We start from the raw sequence: 26,879 nt of genomic DNA, 5'->3' as shown, positions 1-26,879 counted from the left end.
TTTTTCAGACCGCACCCTGCCTTCCTAGATGCCATATCATGGTTCCCGCTTGTCTATTGGATGCTCGGATCCATTGATGAGTGAGTACAACATGAAGATTTTCACTATAAATTTTGAAATACCAATCAATGCACTTCAAGAAATAAATTTATTATTAAAAAAACATGTTCTTTCTGTAACAGTCTCGATGACTTGCTCCGTGCTGGAATCAATCTGGCCGACAGCGTCGTCGTTGTCAACAAGGAATCGTCGAATTCCGCGGAGGAGGATTACCTAGCTGACTGTAACACCATCGTTGCTGTCCAAACTATGTTCAAGTAAGAAGATTATTATTGTTCTTTATAAAATATGGTTTGTTATTTTGTGTTTCTTAATTCTAAAATTAATTGCTTCAATATCATATGGTCTTGTTGTAGTCATTCTGCTCAGTTTTAAATCTTCGTTAATCGCAGTCTTCCGTCAGGCTTAAGATTATGATATAGTTTCGTCATTAAACTCGTGAAATACAAATTGATAAAATTTTCGTCAAACATCAGCCATTTTAAATAGTAGCAAAAAACGGAACTCGCTTTATTTTTATAGGGCTGCAATCGAAATTTTATGGGTTGCGACATTTAACGACTTATCGTTTGTAATAATTATAGTTTGGCGACCGTAGCGGTTGTTGTTTTTGTCGTGTTACTATTTTAAGCCAAGTTTTTTTCGCAGTAGCTTCTGACGGTAAAGACCCCTGAGCACCCGAGGGTAGAAGTCTGACTTCTAGCTCAAATGAAGATGGCACACACACTCACGCGTCACAACCCTTTTTACGGGGCGGACTTCATTCATGCATTTCATTCACTCATCCACAGATCGTAATTTAGACCTGAATCGAAGAAAGATCACCTCTGAACCAGTACCCCCAGTGTTATTACTCTCGACATGGAGGACTTTGTGACTAATAAGTGCGCCAGCCACCACACACACGGAGATTCTTCTGCCGGCGTGCTTTGAACTTACAACCAAACTATTATTATTACTATTAGATATTACGCATACCTGTAATATGGATTGTTAAAATATCGACTCATTTGATTATGAATTGGGATGTTATTGGTGTGTGCGCGCGCGAGCCTGTCTTTTCTTATGTTTGTTCAGGCAGTAAAGAGCTGAAAGGTGTGGATGCCATTTGCCATATAAACTATATTGATGACAGTACCCAAGAGGTAATTTATCTTTATCCTCTGCCTTTGTTCTTAATAAGCATTAATCAAAAACTGGTACACTTAAGTGAATTCTGCCAACAAATAAATCACTATGATCAGGTAGGCTGCTTATGGCTTTTCTGGGTTACCTCAAAGAGAAACGCAAATGAGAGAGATGTCCTGAAAGTTCTTAAGGAAATCTATTCGTCAATTTTTTTTTTCAACGCGCGAAATAATTCAACCTTTTTAGGTTATCCAGGTAAGTCTAACCAATTAAAAAAATGCTACGTTTGCTCCTTGTCATATGATTTTGTTTCGTATAATAAATCTACTCTTCGACGCCAAAAACCGATCATCAATATGGAACGGTCAGAATTGGCATGATGTGGAATAGAAGATTGGAGATCTATACTGCTCCATTTTTTTTACGTTCTATGCATTTTTAGAATGAGTGTGGTGAATGCGTGTAGGGAAGGAGTAAGGTAACTGGATTTGGAAGGAGGCTTGTAGAGCATTCTAGTAAGACGCACACTTATCTTGATAATAAAACAGTTCAAAATTTTCATTATTTGATCGAAAAAATTAGTTAAAATGCTGAAATTTATTTTAATTATTATTGAGAATAATTCTAAGTTGCTGTGGCTCATAGATTAATATTAATTTAATATTAACAAACTTATATTACTGTACTAAAATGTAGATTTTTTTTTATCTTCAATGAATAATTTATTATTACAAATAGTGACGAGTCTTGAAATTAATTTGTCCTTTGATAGTGTCTCTCGTATATAATAAAGATTCAAATTAATCGATTGATGATTAAGTTCTGAAATCATTAAAATATTCCATTTTCATCTAGAACATTTACATGTTCAAAATTTGAAAAAACAGACTATCAACTTGATTTTTCACTCCCTTCCTTATGCTGTAGAATTACAAAATCCATACGTTTTTTTGTGTACCTTTCCGATGACAATAAAATATTTTAAAGTTTTAAGAACATAACTATCTGTTAATCAACAGATTTTGAATTAAATTTTTTTTTCTATGTAAGAGGTACCACCTGGAAATGAATTTCAGAAGAAATGACTATAACATTCCCTATTATTTATAGCAATGAGATTCTAGACTAAATAGTAGAAAATAATACAAATTAGTATTTTTAAATATACGTTTTTATTAGCGCAAAAGTAAAAAATAGCTTATTGTGTTTTATGGTTTTAAAATAAATTCCATTTTCTCTACCAGGTTATTTCCAAGTGTACGCATCATCACAGAATTAAGTCAATCGTGCAACATGCGTTTCATGCAATTCAGAGCCAGGGACGCTTACGCATTGCATTTATCAAAAATGGAAAAGGTAAGTGTTAGTCGATTTTACAAAACAGTTGGGTATAATTTTTACTTCCCTTCTGTAATGCTATTTATTTCACTATCGATTAAAATTCTATAAAAATTGAGCAATACAGATGTTTTTAAGGTGCTCCATATGCTTTTTTCGCGCTATGCTAGGAATGTTTTTAACAGGTTATGCTTATATGAACATTAAGGCTGTGGTGAAATCTTATAAGCCAGTTAACAGCTACGCTACCCGAGCAATTGCTTTTGTATCGTGGTCATGTTACTGGGCTGCGAACCACAAGGTCCCAGGTTCTATCCTCGCTCATAACAATCCGCCACATTAGCAATTGCTTTTGTATCGTAGTCATGTTACTGGGCAGCGAACCACAAGGTCCCAGGTTCTATCCTCACTCAATCCAATTCGCCACAAGGCTTTTCCGTTTATACGTTTATGAAGTCCATGCTCCATAAAAATCCTCGATATAGTGTGTGTGAGAGCGATAGTAGATGCCACTGATATTCCCAACAGCATGGTACAAAATATCCTGAGCAGGACAGGATATATCAATCAATTAGAAATTTGGGTTCCGCACCTATTGATAGAGAACGGCCTCATGAGCTGCGTCTCAGCGTGTGATTTGTTTCTCTAGTGACGCGGAAGGAATATTTTCTTAAAGAGGCATGTCAGAAGAGACAAGACTTGGGATTTCATATTAAAATGTACAAAGAAAACATACTTGTTTGAAGGACAATATATCTTTAATTGTAATGAAACTTAAACCACACTCTAAGAAAAAAATTTTGTGTATTTGGTTTAATTAGAAAGGCATCTTATACAACGTACTCTGTCTTCCAGTTCCATTACTTACAAATGTCTACAATCTGATTTTGGAATTATAATATCGAATTAAATATTAATTCTAAAAAAAAAATAGTAATACAAACCAAAGTTGCAAAAAATAAAAACGTTATGACAGAAATAATACTTAAAATTATAGCACAGTCTGAGCAATAAATGTTAAATACGATAGCAAATTCTGCGATCAAAGGATTGAGGAGGTTCATAGTTCCTACGGCTCGGAACGCGCCGTTACTTATCTTTGACAAAGACTTAATCATCAAAGTTACAGCACACTTCCGAGTATCCGTTTCGCGACTATCCGGCTTCCGTACTATCCGGCCTAGTTTTCTTTTTCGTAATTAAATGAGGAAAGCAAGTCGTCTATTAAGTCATCTACTTAGGACAATTTCAAAATCTGAATGCTGTAAGTTTTGACTCTTATTTTAGGATTCCTTTTTCCTATCTGTATAATCATTTATCAGTGAAAAATAAAATCAGTTTGAGCTCATTTTCTTAAGAACTAGGCCTACGATTCACGTTAATGTTTTGTTTATGTTTCCTGCATTTAAGTTGGTCATTACAGTATTATGTTAAAATATGAACAGTTTATATCCTTTAACTTACTTTTTCTCTAATAAATTCTTGACATGCAGTATATAAACTACTAATGCAGAGCCTTCTATTTTAACCTCTACTCGTTACCAGCAACTACTTTTATCATTCACCGGGCCGCGGCTGCGTTTATGTTGAGATAAATGGAAACCTTAGTACTCATTAAGAAGTGAGAAAATACGCATTATAACAGTGAGTGTCGGTATTAAAACTTTGTTGTCTTGTATTGGAAGAAATGAATCCGGCTTTTTTGTTATCCGGCCTACCCTTCCGCCACATTAGGTTCGATACTCGGGAGTGTACTGTACTTGGTTTTGGTCTGCAATCGTTGACGTCGTGATAGAAGTTGACTGATCTACCTGCTCGGGGTCTACAGGTGGTTACAGGAGCAATTAGTAGGACAACATCGAGAGCCAATAACTCTGCAAATAGACTCGCGACTAAAAAGACTTGTAAAACTTAAAATCATTTAATGCATTCCATTGATTGAACATTGTACATTCCTTGATTTCACCTCTCACTAAATGAAAATGAATATGTATTGCCTTATCTAGATGTATGAATATGTGTTCTTTCCAGAGAGAAAAGGACAGAGGATCGCACATTTCCTACATGTTTCGACTTCCTTTTGCTGCAGGGAGTGTTTTCAGTGCAAGCATGCTCGACACTCTACTCTATCAGGTACGTGACATGAATGAACAGGTTTTTTTTGGAATACAACCAGCAACATGTTCTTCGTTCAGTTTTCTTGCTTATTTAGGAAGAAATTAGAAAATTTACAAAATATACTTGAATTCTAGATATCACGAAAGTTCAAAAGATGTCAAAAATTTATAGTTAAATGAAAAGTTTAAAAAGATTTGAAATCAGTGCGATATTATATATAATAATGCAATAAAATTGACAATCTTATCAAGCATAATAAAATCATATTCAATGAAATCAGCCTTCTTTTTACTAAACTTGCAGATTTCTATTAAATTTTGAGTAAAATCCGTTCAGAGGAAGTCCTTTGTCCGTATCACTGGATCCATAAGTAGTGTTTGATATCTCAATTCATTTGGTTCTCTTTCTTTATTACTTTCTCATATTCGTAGTATAGAGAAATTATTGTGATCATCAAAATATTTGAACTCGAGATTTTAATGAATTCCCACGTTTCAGACCTTTCTGATTTCAAAAAACACAATTTCGGTAACTATGATAAAGATCCCAAAAACGCTTTGAGATAGATGGATGGAATTTGATATACGGTTTTTACACCAATTTGTATATTTTTTCTGAAATTTTGATTAAAATCTGTTCAGAATAAATTACCCGGATGTTTGAGTATAAGTTAACACAATAACTACAAAACGAACAGAGCTAGATAGATGAAATTCGATACACAGATTCAAGAACTCTGGTGTAGAGAAATGTCAAATGTTGAGCCAAATCTAGGTAGGAGTTGACTGTCTGTCGGTCTCTACTTTCAAAAACATATAAATGCGATAAATGAGAAACGCATTGACTTAAATATATTAAATTTGATATGAAATTTTGTAATTACAATTTTAATTTTTCATTCGGTTGAGAAAAACGTGTCTAAAACACAAATTCGATTTTTTGGATAGTATTAATGCATGACAGGGATTAATCGCCAAATAACTCGCCAAGGATGACACGATAGATTCAGTAAAAAATAATAAATTCACGCCAAAAGTTAATGTTTCGTAACTATTGTTCGCCAGTACCATGCAAGGCGTTCTCTGTCATAAATAGTTTCCGAGAGTATGCGAGAAAGTTTTAGAGAGACCACTCCAGCGGATTTTAATAGTGTAGTTAATCCTTCAAGGTGCTAACAAAAATAAGCGCGCCTAATTTCATTCCAATTCATCAAGAGATGTAGAATTATATAGGGGTTAAAGAAAGATAGACTAGACAGACTTTAGATTAAACTTCGTATGCAAAGATTGCTAACATTAAAAATGTCCGTGTAAATTAATAATTACTTTGTTTAAGTTTTTGAGTGTAGTTGTAGAGCATCAAAAACTTTCCATTAGACTAGGATTCTAGAAATAACCAGTTGGAGTGGTCTTCTGAAAACTTTTTCGCCTACTCTCAAAAAAAAAGTTATCTCCTTTCATTGCTGGCAAGCAGTTAATATACAACTACCAGAAAATCGAATATGCTAATTAGACTCTTTTATCCAACCACGTGAAAGCAGAACTTGACACTAAGTTATAATTATAGCCACAAGATCATTTTAATTCATTTAACTCTGTAATGTCTTGAGAAGGAAAAGATAGTTTTAAAAGCACACAAGACGTTTATTCACAGACATAGATAACAATTAACATTAAACATAAATGAAAAACTGATTTAAAAGTTTAAAATCCTCCTGGGTTTTCAAAACCAAACTAATTTAAAAATGCTAAATATCAAGAGTTCAGGATCCGGTCATCACACACATAAAAAAAACCAAAGTCTCCCCTTCCCTCCTCGCCTCATCCTTTCTGTTTATACCATCGACGCCAATCTCACTTCAGTTTAACTCCCAATACGGCTGAAGAGGTTCCAAGAAATTCGGCTCCAGAGCGACTTGACTTTAAATGAGCGACAGGATGGTACAAATCATTGTATTGACATCCATATGAAAGTACACTATGAAAGCTGTCAGTCCCTTGGCGAATTTGATTCAAAATTCGATACAGAACTATATTTTAGATGCCTAAACTATATACCAAATTTTATACATCTAGATTTTTATGTTTTCTAATTATTGTAGGCAGTTGTTCTCAGACAGTCAGACAGATAATTTCCACTGAATGAATTTCATTCGAAATTTGATAAAATCTAATTATTTGGTGTTAAGTGTATATACAAAATTTCATCTATACAGCTCAAAATGGCTTTGAGTTATTGTGTCCGCATACAGGCCGAACAAAACGAACTTAATTCCAATATATATATATAATATTGTTACAAAATTTTTCTTCTACAACAAATACCGCTAATCAATTGTAATAGCGCAGCACATTTAATCACAATAGTTCAGCAGCTTGCTTGCTGTCTGATCCTCTCAAATCTGTTTACTCGTCGGCGACTCCGACCACTCTCATACACACAACTTCTGAAGACCCATACCACTTCCTTGCAGATTCAGATTGCCTATCTTTTATAGTTCCGGGAGGCGGGGCTAGAATCTTCAGACCAATCAGGGCGTACCTGGCTGTATATCGGGTCTTAGTGGATGGATCGTGAAAGTTCTCGAATTTTCCAGTAGTATCCATTTAGTCGCCAAACTCGCCAAATTCTTCACCAAGTAGCCAAATGGTCGCCAAACTCTCAGGTCATTTACGCGGCAGCTGCTCAGCACAGATCTTACAACGGTCTTTCTAAAGATGACACTATTCATGCCGGGTAGCAAAATTACAGATTTGGAACAATATATTCTTCGAACTTAGAAAAGTCTGGAAGGTGAAGATTTGTACAAATTCGAATTTTTTTTTTTTTAATATTACAATACCTTGTATATTTCGAGTACAAAAAAGTAAAAATGAATCCTATTTCTTCTTTATTCACTATTAAGTATTATAAAGCTTACTTTTTTTTGTTTCTTAATGAGATTATTTCTATGTTTTTAAGCTGAGAAAAGAGAATGATATGAAGAAAACAAAAATTTAATTCCACAGATTGCGTCTTAAAATAAAAAAATAAGATGGCTTTTATGGAAGAATTCCTTTGAGATGTAATGTAACTTTTCGTTTTTTGTTTTTTTTCTAAACCTGAAAGAAACAAAAAGGAATAACGAAAAAACCTAGGTTTTTCATTTCTGAACATAATAACTTATTCTATTATGTTTCCTATCTCTGCAACATTTATTTACTTACGGTAGTTAATTATTCTTGCTCAAACAGAAAAGTAAATATGCGGATAACAAACAAGCCGCTTTTTTTTCATGTATAATACTTTGTTATCTTTTATTTATTTATTTTTTGTAAGTTAGCTGCCCGGCACGCATATAGTATTATATATCTTTTCTTTCCGTATAAATACTAAATGGAGGAGAATTTTATTAAAAGTATTTATAAACAGATATCACTCTGTTTATGTTTTCTAATTATAACAGAAAAATCTTGTCCGAAAAGTTTACTTTCATCTTCAGAGGGTTGATTAACTTCAGAGATTAATACCGTTCGTTGTTTTTGTGAAAAATATACGAAATGAAATAAACCATATCATATAAGCTAAACGAAATGGCATTGCAAAGATTATTTTCAGTAAGCTGAAATAATAAAGATTATGAACACATTATTTCCCACAAATGAACACCTTCAATGGAATATCTTTATTTCATATTATTTTACAACTTCAAAAAAAAATTCTTTTTTTTTTTATTTTAGTAAAAAACTAGAATAGAATTTTATCATATTTAAAAGAATTATAAGCTTCTCTACTTCTTTGCCTTACTTTGTAGTTGCGAAATTATAAGTACATGACCCAAGTTTTCTGCTGTTTTATTTAATACTTTTATTAAGCTATTAGAGATTTATTGGCAACATTGTATAAAATTATCTGTTATAGAAAGTTCCAGAAACTTCTGCTTGAAATATAAACAAGTGCTTTAATTGTTTTGAATAGGTTTATCCTTATCTTTGAAGCGAGGGTATGATAGTATTTGTCTCCTCTTTACTCTATATTTTAAAATAAATCTGTTTCTTAAATTAATTTTCCTTTGTGATAATATTTTAAGAAAAAGTAACACTAAAAAAAATGTCTTGAAAAAATATTTAAAAAAAAAGAAAAGAAACCAACTAAAATATCACTTAGGTTGCATATTTTACAAAATGAGAATTTTTTGCACTAAGTTACACATTTGAAGCGCAGGAAGGAGAGATGTTGCAATGCGGATGATATCCCCGCATAATGACACCTTCGGAAAAATACTTTTGAAACGTTCCAAAATAAATTTAAATCTTATGCAAAATCAGTATCTCAAATATATTGGAAGAATATAAGCAGATAATCTTGAAAGAATCATTACCTTTAATAATTCTTCTTAAAAAATTTCACATTAAAGGGGGGGAAATGGATATTTAAAATATAAAATTAATCCAGCAGACGATTATAAATTCCATCGTGCTGCCATCTATATTTCTGAAAAGAAATGAAATGTAATTTTTCTTGTAATTTTTTCGGATTTCATAAAAAAAAAGTTTATTTTTTTTAAAAAATGGCGCTTTTTTTTTGCGGTCTTTGAACCAGAAAAGGGTAAATATCTAAGAAAATCGATCTTACCACAGACTATGAAATATGGGGAATCATTCGGTCATTACCTGAAAAACGAGGGTTAGAGAGCATTACATTAAATGATGTGCGAAATTATTAAAATAGACGAAAAAACATCAAAATTATACCACAATGCATGGCTGCGTGCTTCAATTGTGTGCGTGATTCGAACTTCAAATCTGATAACATCTTTTAGCTAGGAGGTCGCAAACCGTACAGTCTAGACCTTGCGCCTTGCGATAATTGTGATAGTTAGCTGTCATCACAGATGGCAGAAAGAGGGTTGGGAGATATCCAGATGTTTGATATGATAAATGCTTAAAACGACAGGAAAAGTTATATAGAAATTAGAAAATATTATGCGGCATTAAAAAGAAAAAACTGTTTAACTTTCTTTTTCCTTATTTCTAAACAAACCTTCTTAAAAAACACTTGCAATTTATAATTCGATATAAATATAATAAATGTACAAGTGTTCTATGAACTCTTAACTGAATAAAGATAAATACATTTAGAGGGAAAAAAGATAACATTCAGTTAGACAGTACAAAATATAGAAGTAGAGAGCTAATTTCTATTATAAATTAGTACTATATTTATTAATACAAATTTTAAATCGCGATGGGTTTTTTATACACATTTTTCCTATTCTGCGGAATAATATATTAATCCATTACAAGGTTCAAATGGATTCCAAACTTAATTCCTATTTATTGAATGACATGTGAACACAATTTTTTTTTTTTAGAATGACGTTAATTTGAAAAAAATGTCTGAAAACATTTTAGCTTGATAATGTTTTAATATGGCTTCATCCATTAATATTTTATTTTTTTAATTTATTCTTATATGTTTTGTATGATAAAATGCGAACATTTTTCTGAATATTGTTTCTAAGCGTATGAGTTATAAATCTACTAACTAAAGCAGAAAAAAAATATTTGTTACGAAATATATTTTAAAAGAATTTTAAAAGTTTATTAAAATTAAAGAAAAATAGGATTTTACGAAAATAAAATAGTAATAACTAAATTTTTTTTAGTTCATTTTGTTTAGTTTTTAATTATTGGTACAAAAATCATTTTTGTTTGACAGTAAGCTTCCAAGTTGTTGAGAAAAAAATATTGAATTTTATAAGTTTTTGTTTAAATATCCAATTAAAGATACGGAAAACTCTTTTATTGTGTACGCTTGCTTTCCAAAAAGTTAACCTTTGCCATATTTGATAGCTCTGGGCATAACATTCGTCCTTACGTAACGCTTAGAACGTTCTTTTATCCCACATGTCAAATCACACCATCGACAATAATATGCTATAATCATGTTATAATGCAAGCCTTTTTATTATTTTCTAAAAATTTAATTGTAATGCATTACAGGAAAGAGAATTCCGATATTCTTGCATTCTGAAAACTATGTGAAATAACCAAGTTTTCGAAAAAAAATGCCTTGTTTAACATTTTAGGAAATTATTCTATTTGCTTAAAATGAGTTCTAGTTCATTTATTTTTTAGCTTTCACTTGTTCATTAACTCGCATAATTGTTATTGTTGAAAATTATTTTAAAAGTCGTTTGGTAGCATAAATGAGAAAATAAAATTCCACAACGCTATTTGAGTAATAATTATCATAAAATATCTTTTATTAATGACTAGAGGCCTTTGGCGACCAGCCGGTTCGTAAATCTTAATGTTCGTTAAAATTTTAATAATTAAATATTTTATGCAATTCCAACTTTAATAGATTCTTCAGCAAAATATTTTAAAACTTCAAATTTTGATAGTCATATAATTCACTCATAATATTATAAAGGCCTTCAGTCATAACGTGATATGTATCTCTCTAATTTTCTGTTACCCCTCGTAGAATTTATGCTTTAAATTAAAGTGTAAATGATTCATCTGCAATTAATATAATAATATTTTTTCTGAAACAAAGCATTTTTTTTAATAATATGATTAATGATAATAGAGTCACTGAGCGTTTAAACTTTATGGGCACTAAAGAATATCTTTTTCAATTTACGTATTATCTCAAGAATTTGTCAACAAAATTTTCTCAGATTCATCATGAACAGATCGATTAATGAACAATGTTTCATTTTAAATGCATTAAACACTAAGAAAATAAAATGAATCGTTTAAAATAATCGGTCTAAAACAGGTTTAAAAAAACTACTTAAAAAATGATGTACTTAAAACTATAAGCATATACAAAAAAATATATAACTAACATAAATACAATTTAATTACAAAAGCATGCAACTAACCTAAAAATAATTTAAATCATTGAAAACAGGTTTTAAAAAAACTACTTAAAAAACGATGTACTTAAAACTATAAGCATATACAAAAAATATATAACTAACATAAATACAATTTACTTACAAAAGCATGCCACTAACCTAAAAATAATTTAAATCATCTGTTGAAAGTGGTTGTCATGACAACAATCAGAACAATGCGCATGCGTGAATTTTCTTCGGAAACTTCTTTTCCCTTTCCAGCTGTGTTGCCATAGAAACCGGCGCACAGCTGTTTACACGTTTATGTTTATCTATTCAGATTTTATAACATCTAATCAGAGTAACGGTGAATATCAGTGTGTTCGTGTTCGTCAGTAAATGTTAATTTTTTTAATAACATGATTAACGAAAACAGAGTCACTGAGCATTTAAACCTTATGGGAACTAAAAAATATCTTTCTTAATTTATGTAATATCTCAAGAATTTGTCGACCAACCGGTTCGCCAATCTTAATGTTCGTTAAAATTTTTATATTTAAATATTTTATGCAATTCCTACTTTAATAGCCTCTTCATCAAAATATTTTAAAACTTCAAATTTTGATAGTCATATAATTCACTCATAATATTATAAAGAACTTCAGTCATAACCTAATATGTATCTCTCTAATTTTCTGTTAGCACCCGTAGAATTTATGTTTTAAATTAAAGTGGAAAGAATTAATCTGCAATTAATATAATAATATTTTTTACTGAAACAAAGCATTTTTTTATAATCTGATTAATGAAAATAGAGTCACTCAGCGTTTAAACTTTATGGGCACTAAAGAATATCTTTTTCAATTTACGTATTATCTCAAGAATTTGTCAACAAAATTTTCTTAGATTCATCATGAGCAGATCGATTAATTAACAATGTTTACTTTTAAATGCATCAAACACTAAGAAAATGAAACGAATCGTTTAAAATAGACGGTTTAAAACAGGTTTTAAAAAAACTACTTAAAAAACGATGCACTTAAAACTATAAGCATATACAAAAAATATATAACTAACATAAATACATTTTAATTACAAAAACATGCAACGAACCTAAAAAAATTTAAATCCAGTCCGCATCCGTTGATAGTAATTCGTCAACACAATGCGGAATTCAGAACACAAAGCGCATGCGTGAATTTTCAACGCCAGTTACGTATCGCAAATACGTGATTTTTTTTCTACGCCAGTTGGGGTAACGCTATGCAGATTAAAAATTTTTAATTTCCTTTATTCTGTTTTATTTTCATTCAAAAGTACTTCAGAATGAATCTGAACGATCGATTCATTAACAATGTTTAATTTTAAATGCATCAAACATTAAGAAAATAAACAGATTCGTTTGAAATAATCCGCCGAAAAATACTAACCCTAGCCTCATTACTGTTGGGAGAAAAAAAACACGGAACAATGGCGGATTTGGCGGTGGCGAAAATGGAAGATTTTTTTGGCGGAAAAGTTGGCGGTGGGGAAAATGGAAGATTTTTTTGGCGGGAAAGTTAGTTTTTAATTAATAATTAAAATTCTAATTAAAATTTCAAAAAAAGGGACCCCAGGTGCACATTCCCGACCTCTAAGTTATACATGTACCAAATTTGATAGCTGTATGTCAAATGACCTGGCCTGTAGAGCGCCAACACACACACACACATTGAGCTTTATTATAAGTATAGATATCTGAAGAATTCTTTATTTTTGCTCTAGTAAAATGCAATTATAATATATAATAATCCTTTTGTTACATAGGTAGCCGATTTTCGATGATCAACTTACGATTTTTACTAATTACCTACGACAGTACTACTTGTTTTAATTTCCATTCATATCTTATGTATAATTTGATATTCATTATTTTCACGAATTTATTGAACAATAATCTATCTATAGATTAAACTTCTATCACGAATTGTGATAGAAATGTAGCCTGTTTCTGTTCAACAGGTTTTTTTTTTTAGTTGCTGTGCTGCTATTCTGTTCATTTTTTATGTGAATATCTCTAAAGGAATATCTGGAGTTATGTGTGGAATCAACTAACATTTAATTCTGATTATCTCTCTCTCTCTGGTTATAATACTATTATAACATCAGGAGTGGTCTCAACAAAACTTTCTCGCGAACATACAATAAATATGTTATCCCAAAGCATTGCTGTCCAGTAGTTACGAAATATTAACCATTGCCATGAGTTTAGCATTTATATTGAAACTATCTGTCATCCTTGGCGAGTTATTTTGATGATCCATTCCTGGCATGCTGTTAATATTTCCCGGATGTCAAATTCGCGTTTTAGACGAGTTTTTTTTCCCCAACCAACAGAAACATAAATTTGACATAAAACTACACCTGTAGTCACAAATTGTAGTAACAACACACCTTACATGGTACTGGCGAACAATAGTTACGAAACATTAACTTTTGGCGTGAATTTAGTATTTTTTACTGAATCTATCGTGTCATCCTTGGCGAGTTATTTGGCGATTCATCCCTGACATGCGTTAATACAATCCAAAAAAATCGAATTTGTGTTTTAGACGCGTTTTTCTCAACGGAGTGAAAAATTAAAATTGTAATTATGAAATTTAATATATTTAAGTTATTGCCTTTTTGAATTATCGCCCTTACTTATTTCTGAAAATACAGAACGACAGACAGTCAACCCGTAGTTGGATTTGGCTCAAAATTTAACAGGTGCCTACAATATAGATAATAAATCTGTATACCGAATCTATATAGCTCTCTTCGATTTGTAGTCATCTTATATTCGAACATCCAGACAGACGGACTTCCTCTGAGTGGAGTTTGTTGAAAACTAAAAACTTGGTGTAAAGACAGCATACCAAGTTTCAGTAGTCTAGATCAAAGAGATTTTTGAATTATCTTTGTCACATACAGACGGATAATTTTAAAAAATGTATTGTTCGAACTCAAGAAGGTCTAAAATGTGGAGATTCTTCAAAATCTCGAGTTCGAATTTTTTGACGATTACGATACTTTCTCTATTCTACGTATACGAGAAAGTAAAAATCGTTATAGCATCGATAAAGATAAAAATCATTGTAATCGTTATTGACGTTAATTCGGCCTTCTTATCTCTCATTCAAAATATACGTTTGATTTGAAACTTAACCACTTGATCTGTAATTTATTTTCAGTCAACACTGCTCTGGTAAATAATTTAATTTTCTCAATTTTAAGAAGAGGGATTGATATCAAATTTGTTTGTCTGTTTTTCTTCATAAATAAAACTTTTTATAAAAGGCGTGATTCTCAATTTCTGACGAGTGCATATCGTCACTCAAACTCAAGAAAGTTCATGACGACTTGAGTTCGTCATTTCAGTTCAAGAAGTTAAAATGGCACGACATATTAGACACCCAACAGCACGTTAGCTACATTAAAGTTTATTCAAAAAAACCAGAGAAAATAGTCTTTCTGAAACCTTATCGCAAACTCTCAAATAAACGTAGGTGTGTATTATTAACCATACGCCACTTGCAAAGAATAATTACGAAAGAGCGTATCAACGTGCAATTAATAGATTAATAGATAGGATGTTGTGGATACATAAATGTATTTTGTAAATATATATAATATGTATTTTGAAAAAATATAAATGTATTTGTGTATGTATTTCGTAATATAGGAAAAAATGCATTTTGAGTGTCTTTTTTTTTTTTTTTTACTTTTAAATATTGCGATATTTTAATCCCACTTTTTCTATTCATCTTGTAAAGTAGTTTTGTATGCTTTCTAGAAAACTACCCGTTTTCTTAAGCTTCAAATTATAGCTTGCAGAGCATCTTAAATTCTTAAAACTAAAATAATACTCCAAGCATTTTAGAATTCCATCGGCTTGTTTATTCTTTCAACTTAACAGCGTATCTTACAAAAATTGCCAGATTGCAGAAGGTTTACAATTGATCATCAGCTATTAAATAAAAAATAAACGAAATAATATTAACAAAATATGTTTATCAAAGAAAAAATCGTTTGCTTTTACTTTTTAATAATATTTTAACAAAATAAAAATGGTAGCAGTTATAAAATGTCTGAAAAGGAATCGTCTGCTAAATGTCTATTAACCGATTTATATTATGATATTTACCGAACAAGTAGACAGTCCTAAATAGAATATTCCTTCTTTAACTTTCAACGATGAAAAAAATCATATGATTAAATATTCAATGAAACAATGAAAATGGTTTCAGTATCAGGGCAACAGTGTATTCTTCTATTCAACATTTCTATTGTTGGAAATCAAGCAAAAAGTAAATATGTAAATAAATAAAATGGCCAAAATTCAAAAATAACACGCAAATTTTAAATTGGTTTCACCGAAAAGATTATTTTACGGATTTTAAGATATGAAAATAACTTTTATACTTTTATATTTCCGAATGAATTAAATTAATTCCATTGTCATACTTTATTCATCATCAAGCAATAACAATAAAATTTCTAGTTACCGACTACATTAAAATACGGTTTTTATTGCATAAAAATACGATAAAAGCCAATACTTACTCTGAAACGTGCGAAACAAGTAGGAAATTGCAATGGGTAAACTCCATTAACATTTGATTAGCATTGCTTTCATTTCAATCATATTCAGTTCTCGGTTGGAAACGCATGAAAGTGAAATACCATTTGTCATTTGCATTTTAAATGAAAGAGCTAAAGTGATCTCTGGAGCTAATTATCCATCCACGAATGTACACTGATCCCATCTCATCAATAAAATTTTCAGCGTGGAAATGGCTTATGAATAAAAGATTTTCCAGGTTTCTTTTTTTAAAACACTCTATATCAGTATTCATTCATGGCTTTAGATCGTTCTGATTAACCAGTACTCTTTACAGCAACAGCCATAGCCCATCTATGACATAAATTATTAATTATTAAAATGGCAGGCAGAGATTAAGTCCTAGAATTGAAGATCATTAATAAGTCCTGCTTAGAAATCACAGTGGCAAATCCAGTCGTAAGCAGTTAACGGAATACCATTTATTGATGAGATTGGACTTCTATTATTCAAGCTTATGATGATTTGACTTCGATGACAGTCGGCTGAACAGATTTAGTTCACAGAGATGTGAAGTCTGTTGCAGCTCATTTAAGTCTGTACAAGAGCATATAATTCACAAACTCTGAAAGCACTCTCGCTTTACAAATCAAAACTTACAGATTTCATCTATATAATATTATAATAGAAATATACAAGCGGACCTTATTATATCGAGAGTCTAGGTGATAATTCATTCAGTTTGACTGAACTTTTATTAATTATTAAAATGTCGGGGATTATGTCTTGGAATTGAGGATTAATTATAAATCCCGCTCTGAAATCAGATGCAAGTCCGTCGATAGGAATTCCATCTGTTGATTAGATCGAATTGTTATGTTGATGATTATCATTCAAAAACTTAAGTTCAGTTCGGTTATACTGTCTCGTTTTAATGCTATTTTTGAATGGACCTAGTAATTCTGAACCGTTGTCAGATAACGAGGGCGATACCTGAGCTGGCATCAAAGCTCCCCTCCCTCCTAACTATCGCACCAAACCAGTGGTAGGGTGTTTCGCCAGATGGATTTAATATGCATAAGACCGTGTACATAACGATTTTTCGGTGGAAGCGGATCTCCCGAGACTTTACAACCAGGCCACAGAGGCCCCTTAAAAAACTTGAGACTATAAGCAACATAGAATTATGAGACGCATTTCAAGAGTGATATTCGTAGATAAAATAAAACAAATTGGAATAAACATCGAGTGACAGAGAAATCTATATTAGAGCCAAAAATGGTGAGATTTTTCTTTATAATTTGATAGAAACAATTTCTCTAATTGTTTTGGAGGAGTTAAAATGCAATTAAATTCTATAAAATAAAGCTTAAAGTATACTGGACAATAGAAGACGATTGAATAATTTTCTGCTAATGTAATTAAAATGTTTAAATTATGTTAGTTTAGGTAATCATTCTTTTAAACCAGTGGTAGTTATCTCCCTAAAACTGTCTCGCATACTTTCCGATAAAAGTCTCTCTCTTTTTTTTGTGGGAATCCACCATTTTTTTAATCTATCGCGGTAATATATTTTAGACATATTTTGAACATCTCTTGTATTACATGAAACTGCAATTGTAACCACAAGATCACCTACCGAATTTATTGATTTAAGTTATTTCGTTTACATGCTTGAAAAAGTACAAACCAACCGAAGTCGATCCTTTGACAGATTTCGTTCAAAGCTTGATAAGAATCTACATAAAATGCTAAACCTGTGCGCAAAATTTTATTTAACTAGCTCTTTACGTTTCGTAATTATCGATTTCACATCTAATTACGAAATAATAATTTACAGCTTTAATAATTATCTCTTTCTAATGTTATTTACCTCTTTAATAATTATTCTTTAATAATTTACCTCTTCGTATTATACCATTTAACCCTTTAAAGGGCCGTTTTTTTCTAGCCATATTATGTTAAAATATTTTTAGGCTTGAAATTAGAATAAGAAAAGGGATTCATTTAGCTTATTAGATAAATTTAATTTGATTCATTAATTAATTTGTTAATGAATAATTAAGTAACAAATCAAGACACGTCATTTTGTCTGAGATAAAGAACTGAAGCATCTAAGTTTCTGACTTACTAAAAAAATGTGTCAGAACTTATGCCAACCTACATAATTTCATGCAAAGATTGATAAATTTGGTGGGAAGCATACTTCCCACGTTCCTAGAAAGGGTTAAACTCAAAAATCATTAGGTAAAACGTCAAGATTTCAAAGTTTTTTTTGTTGTTGTTGTTATTATAGAGATTGGAATAACAGTAAATGCCCTAAATAGGAGGTGCAATTTAATTAGGAGATTAAATAAATTCATAGATGAAGAAATTAAAAAGGAAAGAAGTATAATGTTGCAATTTTCAATAATGTAGAATTATTTCGAGATATTTTTTGATGAACACACAAATTGTAAAGGTTGTGTTTAACTTTATTGAAGGAAATCAAGAAAACTATTCTTCATGTGGGTAATATAAAGAGATTACAGATCATATCTATCAGTGACTTAAAAGAAATGGAGCGCGTATCATTCATTCTCCTTTCATTCCTTTGCCAAAATCTTTCTTTTAAAAGAACGATTCGAAAAGTTAACCGAATAGTTTAAAATATCTTAGAATCAGTGGCATTATTATTAATGATATGTTATCCATCTCTGTCATTTCAGGCTTTTGTGAAGGACTACATGATCACGTTTGTCCGCCTCCTTCTGGGAGTGGATCAAGCCCCGGGATCTGGCTTCCTCTCTTCGGTAAGAGAATTAAATGTTAACCCACTTATTTGACGTATAACGTAAATACAGTTAAGCCTATAAGAGGAGAATTACGAGAATGAATGGCCATTTGAGTGAATCTTTTAATCCTCGCTTCAGAGCAAAGCGAGGTTATATCTCACAGGTGTAGGTACGAAGTTACAATGCAGCAAAGATTATGGAAGCATTCTGCAGAGTGAAGTTAAAACTTAGAATTTCGAGATAGGATGCTACATAACAGATAAAAATGAAGTATGCAAAAATAAGTTATCGCCTTGATGCCCTTTTTGGAACAGAATTATATTGTTTATGTGAATACATTCATTAAATTATTTGGAAAATATTGACGAAGAAAGTTTGGTACGAGTCAGTTGGCGACCAAAAAGTGCCAAGAAAAAATTTCGCCAATTTGGCGATTTCAATTGGCAGCATGGATTCGTAAATGATTTGATCTATAATTATGCACATATTTATTATATATATTTATGCACTTGATTATGTTTTTATAATTTGGCGACATTTTTCTTGGCGCTTTTTGGCTGCCGTTAAAGCCGACAAGTCTCGAAAATTTAAGAGTAGTGTTTAACTATACATTGATTTATATAAAGATTGAGATATTTGATATAAAATGTTTAAGATATTAGATTTCCTCTTAATTTATAGAAATAAAAGCAAATTCTCATTAAAAAATCTGCATTTTTTCACAATATAGGCTGTGTATAAAAAATTCCATTCTGCTGAAATCCAACAGTCAATTACTTTTCATTTCCCACCGTATACCGAATCACCAAAATCATTTTGCTTTTTGTTCATGGACTCTTGGCATTCTTTGGCTATATGAAAAACCATTTTGCTTTTCGACATTGCTGACTTGGCATTCTTTGGCTATATGAAAAATCATTTTGCTTTTCGACATTACTGACTTGACTTTTGTTGGCGAGATGAAAAACCATTGATGACACTTGGCAAAATTTGGTGATTTGGCATTCTTTGGCGATATAAAAGGGTTTGGTGGTATAAAATGGTGCATTTCAACAGCATGGAATTTTGTTATACATTCTTTAAAACAATGAGGGACAATAGGCTCATATTGTTTTTATTCGTAGTCGCAAATTGAATATAGTTGTGTAAACTTCTACTGAAACATTTCTCGAAAATTATTTAATTATACGAGAAGTTTATTATGTAATGGAATTTGTTCAATTTTGGACGGAAAATTGAGCCAATAGCAATTTTACGTACGTTCAAATGTAAAAATTAGTTTGATTCTCATTGTACTATTATATCTGAATGGTTAGAAATTATATCTTTATTATCTTTTATAACATGCCAAGATTAAATACAAATTTAAGAAAGTCTTAAACAAATACTTTAATTTGAAAGCTCGTTTGACTTCAAAGTAGATATTAATTCATGCTCAAAATTTCCCTTGTATTCACTGTAAAAAAATATAGTTTTATTTTCTAAAACTTTCTTTAAAGTTTGATTTTAAAAAAGGATCAATTATAATCGTGACTCCTTCACAAGATGTGTCATTTTATTTGAATCAATTAATCATTCGAATATTTTACTAAAACAATATAATATATTTATAAATTTTTGTTAATTTTCCATTAATTTCTTTTTTTAAAGATTCGTATTACAAAGGACGATTTATGGATCAAAACGTACGGGCGTTTATACCAAAAGCTATCGTCTACTACATATGAAATACCCATAGGAGTATATCGCACTCAGAAATCAACTTTAGCGGAAACTTCATCGGTAAGTCTGCCTTTTAAATTTTTGTTGAAATAATAGCTGGTTAAACGATTTTGTTACTATATCAATTTATGGAATTAGGTAAGAAGTTGTTAATCAGTCAAAAAGATTTTGTCACCATGTTTATTAGAAAACGGTTATTTAGTTATAAATATTAAGCTGAATAAACAACTATTCTCTCCGAAAAGATTTGATAGATCCTCGACTGGAGAACAAAGTCATAGCTTATGAAATCAGATTACACTTTTAAAATAATTGAGCTTGAATTTATTACATTAAAATTAGATATTGTTACAAATCTGTAATTTTGCTACCCGGCACGAATAGTGTCATCGTGAGAAAGACCGTTGTAAGATCTGTGCTGAGCGGCTGCCGCATCAATGACCTAAGAGCTTGGCGACCATTTGGCGACTTGGCGACGAATTTGGCTAGTTTGGCGATTAACTGGATCATACTGGAAAGTTCGCGAAGTTTCAGGATCCATCCAGTAGGAACCAAGATACACTCAGATACGCCCTGATTGGTCTGAAGATTCTAGCCCCGCCTCCCGGAACTATAAAAGACGGGCACTCTGAAGCTTCAGTGAAGTAAAATGAGTAGACAAAATAAAATGCTTATTTACTCTGCCTACTTGCGTCCAGTATTAACTTATGCCTGCCCTGTGTGGGGATATGCTGCCAAGACTAATCTTAGACTTATTGAACGCCAGCAAAATAACTTAATTAGAAATTTCTGCAATATGAAATACTACATGCCCAATACAAATATGTACTTATGCCTACACTATCCCCCTCTTAAAAAATTCATTAAAAATCTAGCCACTAACTTCTTTAAAAAGATGGATAAGAATGAAAATGAAGCAATAGCTAAAATCCCTAAATATAAACCATCTACAAACTCTAGAAGACCCCGTAATATACTACTTTAATTTATCTCAGCCCTTTAGTTTTTCTTCCTAACTTTTATTTTTTCAAACTCAAATTAAACAGTATCTCAATAGCCAATTCTAGCTCACAAGCAGTAAAAACTTACTAAGCCCAACGGCAGCGTACCCCCCCCCTCCACCCTCATCCTAATATCAGACAATCACAATGAGTCCTGACACTCGTCATCTCCAAATTTCGTCGAAGACGGCCACGGCAAAGTATAGACAGCAAAGCACTGTGAAGTCTCTCCTTACCGGGGATAAGCCCCTGCTGGGGCTAGGCGCCCCGTCAACCCAACCATCAAGCAAGCTTCAGTGAAGTTGCGTGGATCGTCAGAAGTTGTGTGTGAGAGGAGTCCGAGTCGCCGACAAGTAAAAGATTTGGAGAGGATTAGCAAGCAAGCTGCTGAACTATAGCGATTAAATGTGTTGCGATTGATTAGCGGTATTTGTAGAAGAAAAATTTTGTAACAATATTCATATAACGCAAACACGGGATATTTAACAGTGATATATCTATTTAGAATATTAGCTAATGATTAGCAAAGTTTGTTTTGTCGGCTTGGATACAAATTCATTAGCTTGTTTCTCAATTCAGACATATCCATCATTGTTCTAACCAGCAAAGGGAACAATCCTATTAGTACAAGATATTTCACGGTAACTCCACGATGTTATTCGATATTCTAAATGCCGGCAATATCGTGATGATATCGTAACAATGTTGTGAGGCATTTTGTGCTAATATAGTACATATCTTCGTTATCTTTAATGTGAAGAGCCAGCGTTTATCATATTTTAAGTCTCCATTATTAAAAAATTGATTATATCTAACTGTAAACACATGTTCTTGATTATAATAATAGAGCACTTTCTATAAAGAAAAACAATTCAACGAACCACATTCATATCATAGCGATTTAAACTTTCAGACTGAGGTACAACCTTAATAGCAGACGTATTAGTCCTAATACAGCAGTTCTTCTCCGTACCTTATTTAAAAATTGTTCATTATTTTTACAGCTATTGGAAACGGCGATCAATAGGACATATGCAGATTCAGGCAATGGATTTTTTTAAGAAATTCTTTTCTCATAAAAAAGACGCCACTTTTTTCTTTTAATTTTATTGCTCTTTTAACTATTACATAACGTACATATTGCCACGTAAATTTTCATTACTTTATAATTTACTTTTATTGTCACGGCTTATTTTTATTATCTTGTTAAATATGAAGGTACAGTGATTTTTAAATCGAATTAAAGTTTTTGATCGATGTAATTTTAAATTCCCTCGATAACTCTATTTTTTTACAGATGGTTAAATGAACATAAATTTTCCTCAGTATAATTTTTTCGAATTCATTCGATTTCTTCGATCTTATTAGGTTATTTTTTCCCTCTCTCTTTATTATTTAGATGTCTCTGGACTTAATGGACGACGAGGACCAAATTGCCATTCGCACAGACGTTGAAAGACAAGAAATTGGCAACCTGGTTAGAAACAGAATGAAGGATTTATGTCTCCCAACAGAAGACTATGGTAAGGTGCCTTTAATGAATAATGATAACATTAACAAGATTAGTAAAATAAGTTGTTCTCTGTCGTAACGGATAGGTTATCATCACATTATATTATCGAAAAATATGATCAAATGAGTCATGTCTTGGATTAAGATTTTGCAGATTAAACTCTAATCGCCTCTGAATGCCACAGGTACAAATCAGCCTCAGTCTCATGTGTAAAATGTAGTATTCTCAAGTGACTGTCAATTCTGCATTCTGCGTCGTATGTACTTGTGAAAACTAATTAATGCAATGCTGGTCATCAATTAGATCAAACCATTCTACAACCCAATTCATGAACAAGAAGTCTGGTATTTCAGTCTTGATTTTAGTAATGACTCATTGTGTTCAAGTGATATCGGGATTTTATATCCATGGAAACTCCTTATAGCTAGACTTTGATGAGTTGGCGACTGATTTTCAACGCCAGCCAGCCAAATGCATTTTCTGATGCAGATACTAGGAGTGGTCTTCCCAAAACTTTCTCGCATACTCTCTAATCAATTTGTCGTGGCAGAGAATCCTTGCATGTCACTGATGTACAATAGTTAGGAAATATTAACTATTGTCATGAATTTAACATTTTTACTGAATCTATCATGTCATTCTTGGCGAAAGGTTTGGCGATTAATCTTTGGCATGCGTTTAATAATGATAATCGAAAGCCGAATTTGTGATTTAGAACGTTTTTCACAAAATTGGAACAAAAATTTGATTCAAAAGTGCATTTGTTGTCATAAAATCCCTTACCAAATTTGAAATATTTAAGTCATAGGTCAAAATTTAGAGGTCAATCCTCAATAAGTCTCATGCTGGTTTAAAAAGAAAGAAAACGCATGTTGATTTGCCTAATCGTACAGATGATTAGTTGAAAATTGAAATTTATTGTATATATATTAAGTAAATATTAATTACCTTGATTTATGCAATAATAATAAAATCTAATCATTAACTTTCAGTTTCACAGTTTAAAATGCAATTATCCATTGATATATGTAATTATCTGAATCCTATGGACTACATTTTCCTCCTTCCATTAAAGCTCATATTCACCTGTAAAAGACATTTATGATTATAAACGATCGTTTTATAAGAAACATTTACTTCCCGTGCTGAAACAGGTGGCGATGGAAATGACAAATATGCGAAAATGTGAACACTTATTAGAAATTTATCAACAGCTATAAAGCAATGTAAACGTTTTTTAAAATAGTAATTAGTGATACTTTATAATAATAAGAATTTGTTAAGACATAATAGTTTTATTAAATTAAATTAATAGCACATAATTAAATGGTAATAACTAAGCAAAAGTAATTAATAATAAACAGTAATTAAATAAATTTAATAGTAAATATTAAATAAAAATATTTAATGGTAAATAGTAATTAACTATTTAATATATTAATAAATTAAGTAAATTAAATTTAAGTAGTAATAGCATTAATAAATTAAATTATTAAAAAATTAAATAGTAATATTAATTAAGTAAACGCAATTAATAGTGAATCGTAATTAAATAGATAGTAAATAGTAATAAAGTAAAAGTATTAATAGTAAATAGTAATCAAATATTTAAGTAATGGATTAATTAATTAAAATTAAGTAGTAATAGCTTTTTAATGACAGAATTCTTTAATAAGCAGTAGTCATTTTTAAGTCATTTTGTTTAAAGTAGTAAAAGTTTTTTAATAAGTAAATATTTCTAGCAAGTATTAACAGTTTTTAAGTAGTGCAAATAGTTTTTAAGTAATAAATTGAATAGGAACTATAAAGTAATATAAATAGGTCCTAACAATTTTATAACTATAATATTAATTATGAATACACAATAATCTAAATAATGGTCTTTTGAAATTTGGGAAATAAAGGCAACGAAGCAATAGTTAAAAATTAGAAAAACTTTTAAGATATAGCAATAGCTTTTATAGTCTAAAAAACTTACTAAATTTTTTTTACACAGTTTATATGCCTGAAATGTAATGATTATAAATAAAATACCAATGAATTTGAGCAGTGATTATTAGAAGATTCTGCCAATTTTGAGTGAAAATGTTCAGTATTATAGAAAAATAATGAAAAATTACCGCAAATCTTTGTCAGACCGAAGAAACGAAAATCTGCATCATACAAAGATATAATTGACAAGACTTCAAAGAGTATAGATTGCATTACAATAATCTATTTTTACATAGGCATCTTTGAACGCGAGTTCGCAAATTGTACAGACTAACTCTATGGCAAAGGATACCGACGTGCTCTGATTGGTCGATTTCTTTCGCACAGACTTTCTATGCTGTAGCTGTTGCAACCCTGTTGCATTGTTTGGTTTCTACGTATTTTTTTGCCTGCCATTTTTCAAAATGGTGGAATTAAATCTTCCAGAGAAATACAATTACAAAATAATTGAGATTGATGAGAATAGAGCTATTTTTCTTATTTCATATCTTGTAAATAAAGAATTAGCACAGGTAGCAATTTTTCTGTGAAGTATTATTAAAATAAGACTTGAAAATTAAGCTTTTATTTTACGGGAAATGATCGGCCAATTTTTTTATTAAATTTTCGCGTTAAAATCATTACCATAAAATATTTATCTGCAAATATACTATATTTATTAAGATATTTAGACGACATTAAACGGAATAGAAATCATTATAATTCTTATTGAATATTCATGCAAAATAAAATAAGGAGATATTTATTTATTAATTTCGTATTCAAATTATTACCATTAGACGTCTATCTGCAAATGTGCTATATTTGTTAAGATATTTAGATTCATATAGTTATTAACAATCTAATTATTAATCTTGATATTTGTTATTAACTTAATATTAAGATTTATAAATATATAAATAGTTTATACATTTCTTTTGAATACTTATTTCTTGCATTTCTGTAACACATATTTTAGGAATGGATTCAAGAATATCAACAAAGATCGGAAACAGTTTGGCACTGTTTTGCAAGGTTTGAGTCAAATAAGCGGTAACTATACTATAATGAGTGCAAAACATTGCCAAAAAGATGCCAAGGCTTAAACCAATCAGAGCACGTCGGTATCCTTTGCCATAGAGTTAGTCTGTACAATTTGCGAACTCGCTCTTTGAACATAAGTGACCCATTGTGACACATGCATTAGAAACAGACGTGCTTTAACCTAAATTGCTTCCTTGCAGAATTAAGGTAGAAATGGGCAGAAATTGGGGTAGAAATGTAAGGTAACTGTTTCAGGGAGAGGCGGTAACCAATTTCGAAATCCAGATACAAAATAAAATATCTCCGTTGGATAAGCTAGCAAGTTTCATAATCATTCATCTGAGTTCTGTCGCTAATGTGGCATGGAAGTTAGGAGATGGGAAATGCAGGCTAAGAAGTAATATACGATTAAAAGCAAAGCACCTTGCTTATATCTTTGAATAGACTAAATTGGTTATCTCATCGCTCGATGTGACTATATACTAATAATAAATACCTGGCATTACTGAAATCTTGAAATAAATACAAATCAATTTCTTCCAATGAGTTATGAATTATACTCAGTACTAAAAAAAATATATGTATTTATATATATAATATATGTATAATAATTAAATATATTAATATGTATAGTAATCTATACTTATAATAAAGCTCAATGTGTGTGTGTGTGTGTGTGTGTTGGCGCTCTACAAGCAAGGTCATTTGACGTACAGCTATCAAATTTGGTACATGTATACCTTAGAGGTCGGGAATGTGCACCTGGGGTCCCTTTTTTTGAAATTTTAATTAGAATTTT

At 31.0% G+C, this 26,879-nt stretch overlaps 1 protein-coding gene and 1 long non-coding RNA gene across 3 annotated transcripts in view; one reads left to right on the top strand and one right to left on the bottom strand.

Moving 5' to 3' along the window:
• LOC129972386 (potassium channel subfamily T member 1-like) overlaps positions 1-26,879 on the top strand; it is a 452,573-nt gene that overhangs the window by 417,183 nt on the left and 8,511 nt on the right. For both annotated transcript variants that reach the window (XM_056086510.1, XM_056086511.1), the window contains exons 21-27: positions 9-80; positions 183-317; positions 2,433-2,544; positions 4,558-4,659; positions 18,764-18,847; positions 20,480-20,611; positions 22,952-23,075. In XM_056086510.1, the coding sequence (XP_055942485.1) occupies positions 9-80; positions 183-317; positions 2,433-2,544; positions 4,558-4,659; positions 18,764-18,847; positions 20,480-20,611; positions 22,952-23,075 (761 nt within the window). The remainder of the gene's footprint in view (positions 1-8; positions 81-182; positions 318-2,432; positions 2,545-4,557; positions 4,660-18,763; positions 18,848-20,479; positions 20,612-22,951; positions 23,076-26,879) is intronic.
• On the bottom strand, positions 130-25,308 carry LOC129972387 (uncharacterized). Its single transcript, XR_008784854.1, has 2 exons — positions 25,186-25,308; positions 130-307 (listed from the first exon to the last, which is right to left on the bottom strand). It is a non-coding gene; the product is annotated as an uncharacterized LOC129972387 (long non-coding RNA).

This window comes from Argiope bruennichi, chromosome 6 (assembly GCF_947563725.1).
Source record: "Argiope bruennichi chromosome 6, qqArgBrue1.1, whole genome shotgun sequence".
Taxonomy (NCBI): domain Eukaryota; kingdom Metazoa; phylum Arthropoda; class Arachnida; order Araneae; family Araneidae; genus Argiope; species Argiope bruennichi.
The sequence above is the reverse complement of the archived record's forward strand: the minus strand, read 5'-3'. Positions and strand labels throughout refer to the sequence as shown.